At 34.9% G+C, this 16003-nt stretch overlaps 1 protein-coding gene across 1 annotated transcript; it reads right to left on the reverse strand.

Moving 5' to 3' along the window:
* Positions 3495–8221, reverse strand: LOC110268339. Its single transcript, XM_021114426.1, has 6 exons — positions 8078–8221; positions 4264–4478; positions 4028–4144; positions 3814–3935; positions 3640–3724; positions 3495–3546 (listed from the first exon to the last, which is right to left on the reverse strand). The coding sequence occupies exons 1-6, from the start codon at positions 8219–8221 to the stop codon at positions 3495–3497; spliced, it is 735 nt and encodes a 244-aa protein (XP_020970085.1).

Raw genomic sequence — 16003 nt, forward strand, 5'->3', positions numbered from 1 at the left:
TTTTTTAATATACAACTATTGATTATGACATCAAATTAAGAAATTTTCAACAAATACTCCTCGCCTATTATTTAGCTAGAAAAGTTAATTAATTAACTAATTACGTGAATCCAATCACATAACGACAAAACTTTTCATATTGTCCAAGACAAGAATAAATGCTAATTAAACAGTTTAATAACCTCTAGTACTTGTGTATGTTTGAAACAAGTATATAAATTAAACCTATCTACTGATCTAAATGATTCCACAAACAAATTTATAATGGCATTAATTCTTTCAACCACATGCGACAACTGGTCAGGCTTACGCTAGCTAATCTAATTACCTTCAGTAACTGTGCGCTTTGAATCAATTATTAACTATTTTAATCACTTTCAACCATGTAAACAACAACAACAAAACAATTTCACGATTATGTTAGCTAATTTAATAACAACTTATCACAATTTAGGATTATTATAATTATTTTAAATGATATTTAGAATTATTACATCATTTTTTATTTTACAAATATTAATTGAGTTGTCAAATTAAAAAGAGACCAAGTACAGAAATATGGTGATATGTTTAATTAGGAATTATCTGCGTTACTAATAGTTAAAGTAAACCTTTTAGGTATAACAGTGTAAAAAAACAATAATAAATCAATAAACGAATCTGTTATTAGATATAAATCAAAAGAACTTAAAATATAATTTAACAAAAACAAAATTGGACAGAGATAAAAGACTTAAAAATATTATTATACCTGACAAAATAAGATTTGAACTTTGATTAATATTCTGGGACACTTCAACTAAATTTTCTAAAAAATAAAAATAAACAGAAACATTGGAAACATATAACATAAACAGATAAATTATTAGAAACACAAAGATTAACTACAAAAAATATAGGTAGAGCAATAAAGATTACCCAAATAATCATTCAAAGAGAGAGCAGGTATCGAGGAATCGAGGACCTCTAAAATATTACAAAACGAAAAAAAATTACAAAGACTACCATAGATATCAAATCATTGAAAATTGGAGCAAAAAATACTAAAAATATCACGAAGGTCAATTCAGTACTGACCTCTTACATTTCGATGGTGACTTTGTATTCGCTTTCTTTTCAAAGAATTTCTCCTATATTCTCTAGCACGAACAGAATTCTGAGACATCTTTGTTACACGTACTAAACAAAACAAGAGGTTAAAACATAAATTGCAAGAACTACTCCTAATTCATTGCCAAAAAGACATCCACATTGTTGAGTTCCTATAAGCAATAGGTATAAAAAAAGGGGAGGGGGAGGGGTGGCTGGGAACAGAACTTGTGAAACACACTAATAAAGAACTTATATAACCATGCACACCTTTGATAACGCAAAAAATGAAAAAAAAACAAAGTATTATAATCAACACCAATAACTAATTGACATGAAAAGATAATGTTGTACAACAATAAACAAATAAAAATAAGAACCGCTGCATTTCATTAAAATATTGATACTGATATACACAATTACATATGGCTTTCTCTCCTATCATAAAGAGGATTCCAACATCTGACTACATATCCTAGTGTGTAACCTAAACAGGCTACAACATTGAAAATGTGTCCAATCCCTAGCAAAGTCACTATTACAAAAGAAGGAGTTGAGAATAGACCTAGTTGACAGATAACCCGACCCAACACAAAAGGAAACCCCCCTATATCTGGCAATCCTATTTGTTGGACACAATCCAAAAAAGTCAAATCAAAATAGCACCCAGCCAGTATGATTACATTTAGATCTATTTGGAATCACAAACCTTCCTAAATACTTATACATATACTACATAAAATATCTATACCTACACACAGCAACTCAATTCCATACCTTAAATCAAACTCCATTAACCTTGGCAATCTTGGACCCACGCCCATCTGCATCAGTAGCTGCCTCTTCAAATTGGGGATTCAAATTTCTCTTGCCCTTGGAGGTGACAACATGATTTTCATGAATAAGCTTCACTCCATATTGGGAAGGTGCATCGAGAACGTGGGACAACACCTCCTATGATAAACAAATTAACAAAAGCTATGAAACTCAGTCAAGAATGAAAAATTCATTTAGAAACAGCACACATGGGAAGGAGAAAAAAATATTTTATAACAGCACCTGAGTTTCTTTTTCTGGTGAGCTAAGCAATATATCGAGTTCAGCAGAAAGATCATCACTAACAGTATCATTGCTGGGTGTTTTCTCATCTTTCCATCTTCACCATTAATTAAGGCAGCAAACTCAGTCCCTCCGGAAACAGCAGGCTATTTTTAGCCAGAAAATCTATAAGAACTGGGGATTTAGATAAAATCCCAGAAGACTCACCAGCAACTTTGTCACTTTTGATAAAACTCTTTGATGACTCCTTCTTAATACCAATATTTCCTTTTCCATAGGAAACAGATTTGTGTAAATCAGACTCCTATTCATATGGCATAAGAGTTTAAAAATACATAAGACCATAAGAAAAATTCACCACAGCACAATAAAAAAATAAGAAACAAAACATGAATTTACACAATCTAAAAATAATTATATGTATATGTAACCTTTTTTTGGAGTAGACTCGTCATTAGCATCATAATCGGAAAGTTCAAACATGGCAATAATGGTGTGATCATCACATATTCTCCTAACTTGGAAAGTGCCATAAAATGCATCATGTGTGACACCTTTGGTATCAACCTTCAGTAGTAACTTCTTTCCAATGAGCCCTTGGAATATGGGAGGATAAGTATCCCCATATATAATCTATTTTGAAAGTAATAGATAAGAAATATGCAGTTTGAATAACACATATCACATCCCATAAAGTGAACAACACACAAAAGAAAACTAAGCACATACACTTGCATCTCTTTGAACCTCAATAAACAAGTCAGCACATGATTTCTTAAGCAAATAAGATGCCTCACGATCAAAGAGAAGGAAAATACCCTCCCCACTATGATCTTCAAGTATTATTTTAATTTTAAATCTGCAGAGAGAAAAAAAAGGAACACAATGATTCGGAATAAATAATACCAAGAAACATTATTTTTATAAACAATCCACAAGACAAAATGAAAAGACACTTTGAACAAAATTTCTAACCTTGGAGTCACATTAGTTATGTGCTTCAAACAAAAATCACAGTAATATGCACCATTTTTAGGATAGATACCCTTTCCACACACACAAGTAGAATACCACCAACCTCCATCCTCAACAATACCTTGGATTGTACCAAAAATGATAAAAGAACCCTCTTATGCAATGGGCATTTCAAAATTTGTTAACAATATGAATGAAAAAACAGATCTGGAAATTGTTTGTTGATTTTCTTTTTCAGTTCATTTGTGTATAAAATAAACATAAACACAACTAACTCAAAAGAAGACAACCTCATTGTTATCTTGAAACTCTTCAATAGTGCATTTTCTTGTTAAACGCATGAAATCATCTTTCAAGGAGACAACTTTACCCTAATTTGCAATAAACAGTGGCTGGGTACCATTGACACATTGCTCAATCATACTAAAAAAAATAATGCAAATACTTGTACTTGTTACTCCAGATTGGTTGTAAATAAAGAATATAATAAAAATCAACAAAATAAACCATGCTAACCTCTGCCTGAATTCAACAACTTCAGGAAGATCAGGATTAAATAACATTCGAGTGGTATACATCACATTTTGAAGACCTACTTGACCTACACAGCAACACAGAAAGAGTCTAGCAAAGTTTATTGGAGACAGCACCTAGAGTAGCAATGAGATGTACAAAAAACAAATAATGTACCCCTAAAGAACTTGACTTTTGCAAGTTGAATAACTACAACAGGCTGTTCCACATAGCCAGAGGCAAGGAAATAATTTACTTGATTCACATAATCCCCAAACAATGCACATCGCACTGTAAGACTCAAAATATGACAAAGAATGAAACAGAAAATAAGAAAAAAAGATGATTAAAAGATGAAGAGAAACCACGAGAAATGACTCAATCAACATACTCTTTTGAAGTTAATTCCAGCACAATCATTTTCACATTTTTTTCCTCTTTTGCATATTCTTTCTCTTCTCCCACTGAAGTTAAAAGACCAATGACAACTATTCCAAATAAACACAACCTATTAAATATTCAAAGGATTTGTTAAAAAAACTTGAATAACAGCAGAGCAAGAAGATATACACACCAACTAAAAAATCATAATCTTGGGTCATGTTCAGCAGCTCAGAAAAAGGAAACATGCTGAAACAAGTCTTAGGGATAACATCTTCATCAACAGCTACAACAGTGGTTCGGTGAAGGAAAACCAATTTGAATTCATGAGAAGTTGCTCTATAACTACCATGATTTGACACAACAGTAAAGTATGCCATTTTATAAATTTGACCTTCAACTATATGATCCCTAAACATATTAAGGAGTGGTTTCTTAACTGTAGCTTTAATTTTTTCACACTGGAAATCCAATAAAAGAACAAAATCAGATTAGTGAAACACATAATTTAAAGTTGAAAACTAAAAAAATAACAACTAACACTATATTTAAAGGAGAAGCTAATAGGGGCTAACATGCTCATCAAGGAGAATCATCTCCATTGAGTTAGGAACCTCATGGTTACCAAAGAGGGTACAACCCAAAGCCTTAGAACCCTAACTTTCAGCCTCCAAGCCTCTCTAGGAGGATGCATCTTAGAAATCATATCAAATGGAAGAGGCATTGCAGAAAAAAAAAACAAAGGACGTAAATAGAGTTGATGAAATAGATCAAATGTAAACAAAAAAAATTCTGAAATAGACAGAGCTTAGGAGGAAATAGAATACAGCAAAATGTTTGTGCATTGAATGTGGTTTACCAACCATCCTTTTATAGAAAAAATCCAGGGCTTTAGGCTCACATTTTTTAATTCAAATTGAAGATGAAAATGGAGGGAAAACAAAATCTCAGTCCATATGCATGTCCATTCAATGGCATACAGACAACTAATCACAGGAGCAAAACCTGAACTAACACAAAAACAGGAAAAACAAGTGAAACTTTCAAGAAATCAAGAAATAAGGACTAAAAAATGAGATATCACACCATACCTACTACAGTGCACCTACATGTCATTAGACCATAGGGAAGGTAGTCATCAACTACCCCAAACAATGATTCTACTCATGGCAATGAGAGTTGGTAAATGTGTTAGGTAGGGATACATTCGAAACAGCAAATGAATGGAAAAAAAAACTATAGACAAACATCAATAAAAATCTGTCAATCACATCAACATTCATGAAATGGATGAGATTGAAACCTCATACCTTGATAATGATTCCCAAATTTCCAATGAAGAATATATAACACAACCTTATTATGTGTGCAGAAGACATTTTCATGGGAATACCAGCTACTAGATAGATTTTTCTTTAGATAAAGAGATGTGCTAGTTAGATAAACAATACCATGAAGCCATTTTACTGGCACAAGGCCATTCTTTTCTCAATGAACCTCTTAAGTTCAGGGCAAAGAGCTGTATGTCCATCCAACAGCTGAAATATAAAATAATTTTTACACAAACAACGAAAAAATGTAATGCAATTCAGTTGAACTTAAAAAATAAATAAATGACCAGCAGGCTATACATCAATTTTTGTCAATCACATCACCACTGATAGAATAGATTAGCTATAAAACCCATTCCTTGATAATGATTCACACAATCCACATGCAACCAGCAATTCACTTTAGGTAAACTTAATGGATTTTTTGAATATACCTAAAAAAAATAAAAGATTCATCAATGGGATTATTGAATCAGAACTGAAATGGGAATGCAAGACTTGAACAGGAGAGAATCGAATTGGGAATGCAAAACTTGAATGGGAGTGGCACAAGCATATTCCTTTATCAACGAAGCACAAAAATTCATGACAATCAGCTCTACTTCTATGCAACAGGTGAAATATACAGCACTCTTTGCATAACCAATAAAGAATTGAAATGCAACTGAGTTGACTAACAAAAGGTTTCATCAAAATGCAAATAAATCACCAAGAAGCTATCAATCAATTCCTATCAATCACATCACCACTCATCAAATAGATTACATAGAAGAGAATTTCCTAGTAACACAAACAGTGGAGTGAACCATCAGATTGTGAGAAAGCCACTTCCTTTCTAAATGACATCTTAAATTCAGGACAAAGACCCACATCTCTTCTCAAGAGATGAAATATAAAATAATTTTTACATAAATAATAAAAAAAATAAGAATGCAATTGAGTTGAATAACCAAATCTTTCATTTAATGACCAAGAAGCTATGAATCAATTCCTATCAATCACATCACCACTGACCAAATAGATAGAAATCACATACCTTAATAGGGATACCCATATTTTCAGTGAAGAATGTATGGCAGAACATCATTATCTATGCAGAAGACATCTTCAAAGGAAGACAACCTACTCCATGTATCTCTCTTTGTAGGAGGGAATTCATAATTAGACAAAAAGTTCTTTTAAATAAACAATAAAAAAAATGGAATGCAATTGACCTGAAATCAAAATATAAATAAACAACCAGGAAGCTAGACATCAATTTTCATCAATCACATCACTACCGATAGAATAGATTAGGTACAAAACCCATTCCCTCATAATGATTCACACAGCCCACATGCAACCACCAATTCACTTTATCTAAACTTAATGGATTTGTTGAATATACACAAAATAAAAAAAATAAAAATAGATTCATGAAATTTTAATATTGCATTCAATGGGTCTACTTTCAATATAATTATTTGAGTGCTTCATAAAATTTGACATCAAACATAAATAACAGAACATGATTATGAATACAAAAAACAGTATAAAAACTCAATGAATTTGTTGAATATACACAAAGTAAAAAATTAAAAATAGATTCATCAGTTTTCAATATAGGATTTAATCGGTCTACTTTGGATATAATTAAATAAAGCACACAAATTCATGACAATCAGCTCTACTTGTATGCAAGGGGTGAAATATACAACACTTTTTTGCATAACCAATAAAGAATTGAAATGCAATTGAGTTGACTAACAAAAGATTTCATCAATATAATTATTTAAGTGCTTCATAAAATTTGACATCAAACATAAATAAGAGAATTTTGATTCTGAATGCAGGAAAAATTATAAATTGCTACATTCAGCCCAAACAATTCAAAGGGATTAGTGAATGAGAATGGAAATTGGAATGCTAAAGTTGAATAGGAGAGAATAAAGTTGGGAATGCAAAACTTGAATAGGAAAAGATGGGTCTATAAACTGACTTTGCTTAAAAAACTCTGTCAATCACATCACCATAGAGAAAGTAGATTAGGTAGAAACCTCATACCTAGACAATGATTCACAAAACCAAACCCATGATCCATAAATATAAGAAAAGGTAAGTAAGAAGACAATCTTTATAATCATTACAAAATCCCAGAAATTGATGAAATACACAAACCACATGCGACAAACAATTCAACAGGTAGCAAAAGGAGAAATGATAATCACATCAAATTCTAAATAACGAAATGAAGAAGATGAAACAGATTCATAGACCATGCTCAAAATTAACAGCAACTACCAAAGAATGTAACCAACAACATGAACCCAGAAACAAACCAAGTCACATAGACAATTTGCAAATTAGGAATTTCACAAACCCTAGACAATAAAATCTTGCTTAACCGTCGAATAGATACGAAAAACGATCACAATTTGCACAATTAGGAATTTCACAAACCCTAGACAATAAAATCTGGGTTAACCGTGGAACAGAAACCAAAATTGATCAAAAGAATGTACATAATGAAGGAAAAGAAAAAGGATGAAGAGGAAAATAGGTTTGGATGCACCTGATTGATTGATCGGAGATCTTGAATTTGAGACTCCATTGGAAAATCCCTAACCTGGATGAACGGCGACGAACCAAACTCCCAAGAAAATAGAGCTCGTACACAGAGTTTCGTAGGGTAGAGGAGGAGAAACTAAGGAGAAGAAAGCAAAGCTCCTAGGGTTCCAACTAATCATTACCTGTTCAAACAAATTCATCAAGAAGGCAGGTTGCGTGAGCGATTCGGTGAAAGGGAAGGCAGGTTGCGTGAGCGAGAAGGTGAAAGGGATAGCTGACGGCGGAATGACAGAGGAGCACATGCACCCCTGAAGATGATAAGTCATGCTGGAGGAGATGCCACCATGGAGGAGAGCCTCCACCTGGGACTGGAGCCGGCCTGAAATGCGGGGAGGTCTCCAGCTCGGAGATGAAACCACGGGTATCTATTGTTTAATGATGAGGATGTGCAGCTGAAATAGGAGTTAGGCTCTCAAATGCATAGAGTCCCGTTCGTTGTTCAGCTACATCAATCGTTCTTTTATTGAACTTGTCCTGAATTTCACAATTATACTTATCAAATATCAGTTTACATCTTAAATCTTTTGTCAATTTTAAAACTGATATTAAATTGAACTTAAAATCAGGTAAATAAAAGACATGTTTTAGATGAAATTCATTTGAAAAATAAACTGTTCTTTCTAATTGTGCAATAATATGAGTTCCATCAGGCATATTGATCAATACTAATTTTATTCGATGAAGGTTTTGAAATGAGGTGATTGCAAATGTTACATAGTTAGTAGCTCCAAAATCAATAACCCAAGCGTTTGTAAAAAAAATTGATAATGCCATAATATGTGATATACCTTCGTTTGAAAGGAGAGTGGTTGTGAAGATTTGGTTGATACTATGTTTCGGTTGTGCATTCTGTTAGTTCAATTAATCTATCTTTGTCTTTCTTTGGCTTGAATTTGAGCATAGACTAGATCTAGACTCACTTTCTCTTTGAAAGTTGTTGCTGATCTTTTTATTACTCTCTGTAACGTAACTAGAAGTAACTCAAGGAGAATAAAATAGAATTAATAGCAAGAGTTCATAATGATTCTTTAATGTAACAGTAGCCAACCATATAAGAAAAATTCAATGAAAGTAATGAAAGTCTTCAAGCATTAGACGTAGTACAAGCCTTTAAGTCTTCTTCGAAAGGGAATAAACCTAGCAATAATAAGAAGATTTAGTGACCAGAGGGAGAGTAGAAGGAAGAGAAGAATATTCAAGCAGAAAAAGGATTACCACTCATTATCTGCAGCACATAGTCTTTAAGTTGAGTATTTGTTTGTCTTTGCCTCAAACTTTTGTGTATTTTCTTTTTAATTTGATCTGTTTCCATCTGTCCCTCAACTCTAACTAACTCTGCATTTAGCTTTTTTTGTGGTTGAATTATCCTTTTATCCTTACTTCATTTTCTTTACTCATTACAATACTCTCCCCTTTAAAAGACAACCTTGTCCTCAAGGTTGAAGTGAGGAAAAAACATCAGAAACTCTTTAGCATCTTCCCATTGCACCAACAGCTGGGGTACCTCATTAACGCCCTGCATAATCACCCTTTTGGCTAAGATCACTTGTGGCATTATTATTGGACCTTGTTCACTAGTTGTCAATGGTAGTGGAATATAATGTTGAGTATCATTCTCACGAAACTTCTTTAATAATGAAATGTAAAATACTGGGTGTATTTTAGCACTTTTTGGCAATTGCAGCTTGTATGCAATAGGGCTGAGTTTGGTAAGAATTTTAAAGGGGCCAAAGAATCTCATCCCTAGTTTATGATTCTTTTGTAGCACAACCGATTGTTGATGATATGACTGTAATTTAACCAGCACCATTTTCCCTTCTTGTAATTTCCAGTGTCGTCTCTTTTCATCAGCATGATCTTTCATAAATTGTTGAGCCTTGGAGTTAACTTTGAGCCTCTCAAGAAGCTGGTCCCGTTCTTACAACATAGCTTGTAAGTGAGGTGCATCATTAGAGTTCTTGTGGTATCGCATAAGTCTTAGGGGTTCCTTGTCAAATAATGCCTTATAAAGGGTCATCTTGATACTACTGTGGAATGAAGTGTTATACCAATATTGAGCCCATAGAAGAAGTTTCAGCCAACCTTTTAGATTCTCATAGTAGAAGCAGCTAAGTACATCTTTAAAGTCTTGCTAAGAACTTCACTTTGGCCATCGGTTTGGGGATGGTATGAAGAATTCATTGTGAGTATAGTGCTTTGCATCTTGAACAGCTGCTGCCAAAAATGACTAATAAAGACCTTGTCCCGATCTGAAACTATGGACTTGGGAAATCCATATAACTTTGCAACATTACTAATGAAGGCTTCAGTAACGGTAACTTTATTGAAATCTAATCGGAGGGGAATAAAGTAGGAAAACTTGGAGAGTCTATTAATTACCACCATAATGATAGTATAAGATTGAGTGGGAGGTAGTGCTGTGATAAAATTCATACATATATCTTCCCATAATTGTGAAGGAATCGGAAGTGGTTGCAGGGGGTCCGAGGGTAGCTGATTTTCAGTCTTTGCCTTTTGGCATATCACACAATTGAGGACAAATTCTTTGATTTGACGTTGCATCTTGGGCTAGTAGAATTAAGCACATATTCTCTCAATTGTTCGTGTTATTCCTGAGTGACCCCCTACCCTGCTGGTATAAAACTCAGTCATGACATCTTGTAGCAGTTGATACTTTTCTGGAATACTATGCAATCCTTCCACATCAAAACACCATTTCTAAGTGAGTAATTTGGATATTCCATCTGGTTAGGATCCATGCATGCTTGTGTAATTCAGTTAAGCTTAGCATCATCACTTACAGTACGTTGTAGTTGTTGTAACCATGTTACCTATGGCTCAAACCATGCAGAGGATTCTAGACAAGGCATCAACTGGGATGTTCTCTTTTCCTAGCTTATATTATATCTCAAAGTCATAACCAAGGAATTTATATAACCATTATTGTTGTTCCAGTGTGTGTAAATATTGCTCCAAGAGCGACTTCAAGCTTTTCTGATTAGTTTTTATAATGAATTTTCTTCCCAACAAGTAATGTCTAAATTTGGCAACGCCTTCTATGATCGCATAAAGTTCTCGAACATATGCTGACTGTTTTTGCATTCTTGGGGATAATTTCTTTGAAAAATAGGCAATAGGGTGACCACTTTGGCTAAAGACAGCTCTGATCCCAAATCCGGATGCATCAGTCTCAATGATGAAGGGTTGAGCGAAATTCAGCAAGGCGAGGACTGGTGCAGATGTGATAGCACTCTTTAATTTCTCAAAAGCTGAAGCAGCTTCTGAATTCCATATAAAAGAATCTTTTTTCAATAGGTCAGATAAAGGGCTAGCCATGGATGCATACCCGTTGATAAATCTTTTGTAATAGCCTGTAAGTTTCAAAAATCCCTTAAGTTGTTTCAAGTTCATCAGAATTGGCCATTCTGCCATTGTCATTATTTTATTTTTCTCCATAATCAGGCCCTGCCCATTGATAGTATGCCCCAGATAATCTATTTCTTCTGCACCAAAAGGAACACTTCGAAATTTTGGCAAAGAGAGACTCTCGTTTCAATATCTCCAAAACAATTTGTAAGTGCCATGTGGGACTGTAAACTAAGATGTCATAAAAAATACAAGAATAAACTTCCTCAAGAACTCTCTAAAAATATCATTCATCAATGCTTGGAATGTGGCTGGTGCGTTCGTCAAACCAAATGGCATTACTAATCACTCATTGTATCCTTGGTGAGTCCTAAAAGCAGTCTTATGCCTGTCTTCAGGAGTAACCAATATTTAATGATAGCCAGATCTTAAGTCCAATTTAGAAAAATATTTAGCACCAAATAATTCATCAAGAAGTTCATCCACTGTTGGAATAGGAAATGAATCTTTGATTGTAATTGCATTTAAAGCACGATAATCTGTGCAAAAGCACCATGTTCCATCTTTCTTTTTTACTAATAAGACACGGGATGAGAACGGGCTCTTACTTGGTTGAATAATACCTTCTCTTAGCATTTCTTCAATCATCAATTCAATTTGTTCCTTCTGGCTATGTGGGTATCTATAAGGTCTGACTTTCACTGGAGGCGCATTGCTCAGCAATAGGATGCATTGATCATGAGCTCTTTGAGGTGGTAAGCCTTTAGGTTGGTCAAATACATCCTTATAATTATGCAGTAGTAATTCCAATTCTGGGTCTATATCAGAAGGTAATTCAAGCAACTTTCCTGACAACTGTGCTTGTTTCACTTGTGTGAATTGTAAGGTAAATGCTTCTGCTATAGCATATGTGTTTTACAACCTGCGAATATGATGGAATTGCGCCTCCTGTGGTAAATAGTTGCAATCTCCCTGTAGAGTAATCAGTTTCCCGTGATGGAAGAAATGAATTCTTAAAGCATCATAATTAGCTAAGTGCTCCTTAATAGTTTTTAACCAAGTACCACCTAGTCCCAGATCAGCTCCGGAGAACGGGAGAAGGTAAGCTGGCATCTTCAATGTATGACCTTGAGTTTGCACCGAGAATTCTCTAACAAACTCCTCAGCATCCATAACTTGACCATTTCCCACAACTACTCGAAATCTTGGTGATGGTTCCACTGCCAATTATAAAAACCTTGCAACTCTTGGTTGAAGAAAGTTGTCTGAGCTACCTCCATTCCATTGATAAATGCCTTGAAGCAAATCACCCCCAAGGTTGGAATCCCTTTCATCGCATTAAACAAGAGGTGATGAGCCAATGCTAATTGAGCTTGCTAAGTGTCACCTTGTTCCGGTTGCCGCGGTGTATCCAACTCCTCTGCAGTTACATAACATTCTTCAGCCTCTTCCATTTGCAACTTTAAGAGGCCTCTATTGGGGCACTTATGATCAAAGGAAAATTTTTCATCACACCAATAACATAGCCCCTTGTATCTGCGCAATTGCATTTCAGTCGGAGACATATTTCTAATTGGGCAAGCCAGATGTTTTGTGTTTGGGGTTGGAAGTAATGGTGGTAATGGTGGTTTGGGTGATAGTTTCAGTGTGAGGCTATTGTTAGGAGTGGAAGTGTTTCGGTTGATATTTGAGCCAAAAGAGTGACGAAAATTAGTGGTGTACTTCTCCTCAAATAATTTGGCCAGAGAGACTGCTCGAATAAGGGAACCAGGGCATTGAGCTATCACATCTCTTTTAATATCAGCTTTTAAGCCGCTAATAAAGCAATCCACTAATGGTCTAATGCTTACGGGGGATTAATTTCTGATCTATTAGCCAAGACAATGAATTTCGAATAATAATCTGCTACAGATCCTTTTTGGGTATGTTTAAAAAGAGCAGCCCTTAAGCAATCAAACAAGGAAGGGACAAATTCAATTTCAATTGCCCTTTTTAACTCAAACCAAGTCGTGAAAAGTTGGTTACGTTGCATTATTTGATACCAAGGTGTTGTGCCCTTGTCCATGTGAATTGAAGCAATTGCCAACTTCTCCTGTTTCGGTGTATTGTAATAATTGAAATATTGATCTGCATTAAAAATCCAAGCTAAGGCATTCGTACCATCAAATCTTGGAAAGTCAAAATTGAGCTTTCTCAGGCTTGGCATGGAACGAATGAAGAAAACGGCACCAGACACAGAGTTCGGATCATGGTCTAGAGAATCTTTTTGTCTCATGCTAGCTGACTCGATGAGAGCACGCAGTGCTTCAAATTGTTACTGATTATCCTCAGCCATTTTTAGTGATAGCGCTCACTGATCCGTAGCCAATTTCAGCGCAAACTCATGCTGCTCTTTATTTTTTTTTTTTGCTCCATCAACGATTGTAGCATTTTTAGGTATTTTTAGACATTCTTGAGACCTGCATCCAAATCATTCATTCGGGTGTTCTCTGCTATGATTCTATGAAAGCACCAATATAACGTAACTAGAAGTAACTCAAGGAGAACAAAATAGAATTAATAGCAAGAGTTCATAATGACTCTTTAATGTAACAGTAGCCAACCATATAAGAAAAATTCAATGAAAGTAATGAATTTTTTCAAGTATTAGACGTAGTACAAGCCTTCAAGTCTTCTTCCAAAGGGAATAAACCTAACAATAATAAGAAGATTTAGTGACCAGAGGGATAGCAGAAGGAAGAGAAGAATATTCAGGCAGAAAAAGGGTTACCACTCATTGTCTGCAGCACATAGTCATTAAGTTGAGTATTTGTCTCAAACTTTTGCGTATTTTCTTTTTTATTTGAACTGCTGCCATCTGTCCCTCAGCTCTAACTAACTCTGCATTTAGCTTTCTTTGTGGTTGAATTACCCTTTTTGTCCTTACTTCATTTTCTTTACTCATTACACTCTCATCAGCAGTGATATTATTAATCATACCATTCCTGTTTTCATCTTTTATGTTTGGTGAAAAATTATGTTTTTGTAACACACATCCACCAAATGACCATTCTTGCAACAATAAGTGCAGTATTTTAAACTTCTGCCTCCTCTTCCATAATTTTCTATACCTATTCTGCCTCTGCCCTTTCCTCTAAAGCCTGAGTTAGCCTTCAAAATTCTATCTTCTACGATTTCTCCTGCGTTCATTTGCTTTTCTTGTTGCAAGAGTAACGAAGTGGCTTCATTAACATTATGATAAACCACTATTTTATGGTTTATCTTGTGTTCAATTGAGTGTTTTCATAAAGTCTTTGCACACTTATTCATACGAATTGCATGATTTAACAATTCCTTCCTAGTTTGTTTTATGGTTGAAAACTTGCTTCCTAAGCCTTTAATTTGTGTATTTTAATCCTTCTTTATACCATTCAATGCCGTGATCTGTGTGTTCAGTGTTTTCAGGCCTTATAGGGCAGGAATGGCTTAGAAGATGGAGAGGAAGCTTGCAAAAATGGAAGGAGCACAAGAAATAAAGGAGATAACCAGCGAGCATCGACGCGTACGCATGGATCACGCGTGCGCGTGATTTGAAGATCTGCACAGCGACGCGGGCGCGTACCTGACGCGTGCGCGTGGATTGGAGTTTTGCACGACGACGCGTGCGCATGCCTGACGCGCACGCGTGAAACGCGAAGATGACCAGTGACGCGTACGCGTGACTGACGCGTACGCGTGACATGCGCGATCTGCAGAAATCACAGAAAATACTGGGGGCGATTTTGGGCCGAGTTTGGACCCAGTTTCTAGCTCAGAAACACAGACTAGAGTCAGGAGACATGCAGAGACTCAAGACACATTCTCATTAGCATAGTTTTAGATTTTTAGATGGGAATCTTAGAGAAAAATTACTCTTCCTCTAGGTTTTCTTTTACATTCATTGATTATTAGTTTATTGCTTTTGCTTTGGATATTGAGAAGAGTCGTTACCTTCGTTGAAGTTGCTATTATTCTAGTTTGTTTTCTTATTCCTTTACTCTTCCATATCCTTCATCTTTGTTTAGAGTTACAATTGGATTGTTTTTAGAATTTATTAATGCAAAGGTTTACTTTTACTTTTAATTAATTCTCAGTTATTGTTTATCATGTCTTCCTTTTATTCCCTTTTTAATTCTGTGCAAGTAGTTTTCATGTCAATGGAGTAGACTCCCAACTTGACTTGGGGGTTGATTAAATGGAGACCCTAGAGTTGGAATGCTCAAGTGATTAGTTAAATTGGAAGTTGTTGGCTAATACTCTATTTACTAATGCTAGTCCTTCCCAAGGGAGAGAATTAGGATTTGCGAATAAGAGTTAGCTCAATCACTTGACTTTCCTTTATTTAGTAAGGGTTAACTAAGTGAAAACAACAACCTCTTTATACTACACTTGAGAGAATTCCAACAAGGATAGAACTTCCAATTAATCATTCTCCCAGTCAAGGCTTTTTATTTTGAATATATAAATCTCTCCTAATTTCCATTGCGTTAATTTACAATTATTTATTTTCTGTCATTCAACTCTCAAAATTTCTCGGAAAACTCTTGATTAATAAGATAGCACCCTTTTGTTAACTCGTTGGGAGACGACCTGGGATTCACACTCCCAGTATTTTTATTCTAATTTTGTGACAACCTTTCTAAATTGATAGGTAGATTTTTGCT

The sequence above is a fragment of the Arachis ipaensis genome, chromosome B10 (assembly GCF_000816755.2).
Source record: "Arachis ipaensis cultivar K30076 chromosome B10, Araip1.1, whole genome shotgun sequence".
Taxonomy (NCBI): domain Eukaryota; kingdom Viridiplantae; phylum Streptophyta; class Magnoliopsida; order Fabales; family Fabaceae; genus Arachis; species Arachis ipaensis.

Excerpts from the sequence above, each read along its gene's own strand:
- LOC110268339 (XM_021114426.1), bottom strand. The coding sequence starts at position 8,221 with ATGACTTATCATCTTCAGGGGTGCATGTGCTCCTCTGTCATTCCGCCG. Across the intron at positions 4,145-4,263 it reads CCTAAGACTTGTTTCAGCAT|GTTGTGTTTATTTGGAATAG; the intron begins GTTTCCTTTTTC and ends AATATTTAATAG. Across the intron at positions 3,725-3,813 it reads AAAAGTCAAGTTCTTTAGGG|GTCAAGTAGGTCTTCAAAAT; the intron begins GTACATTATTTG and ends GTTGCTGTGTAG.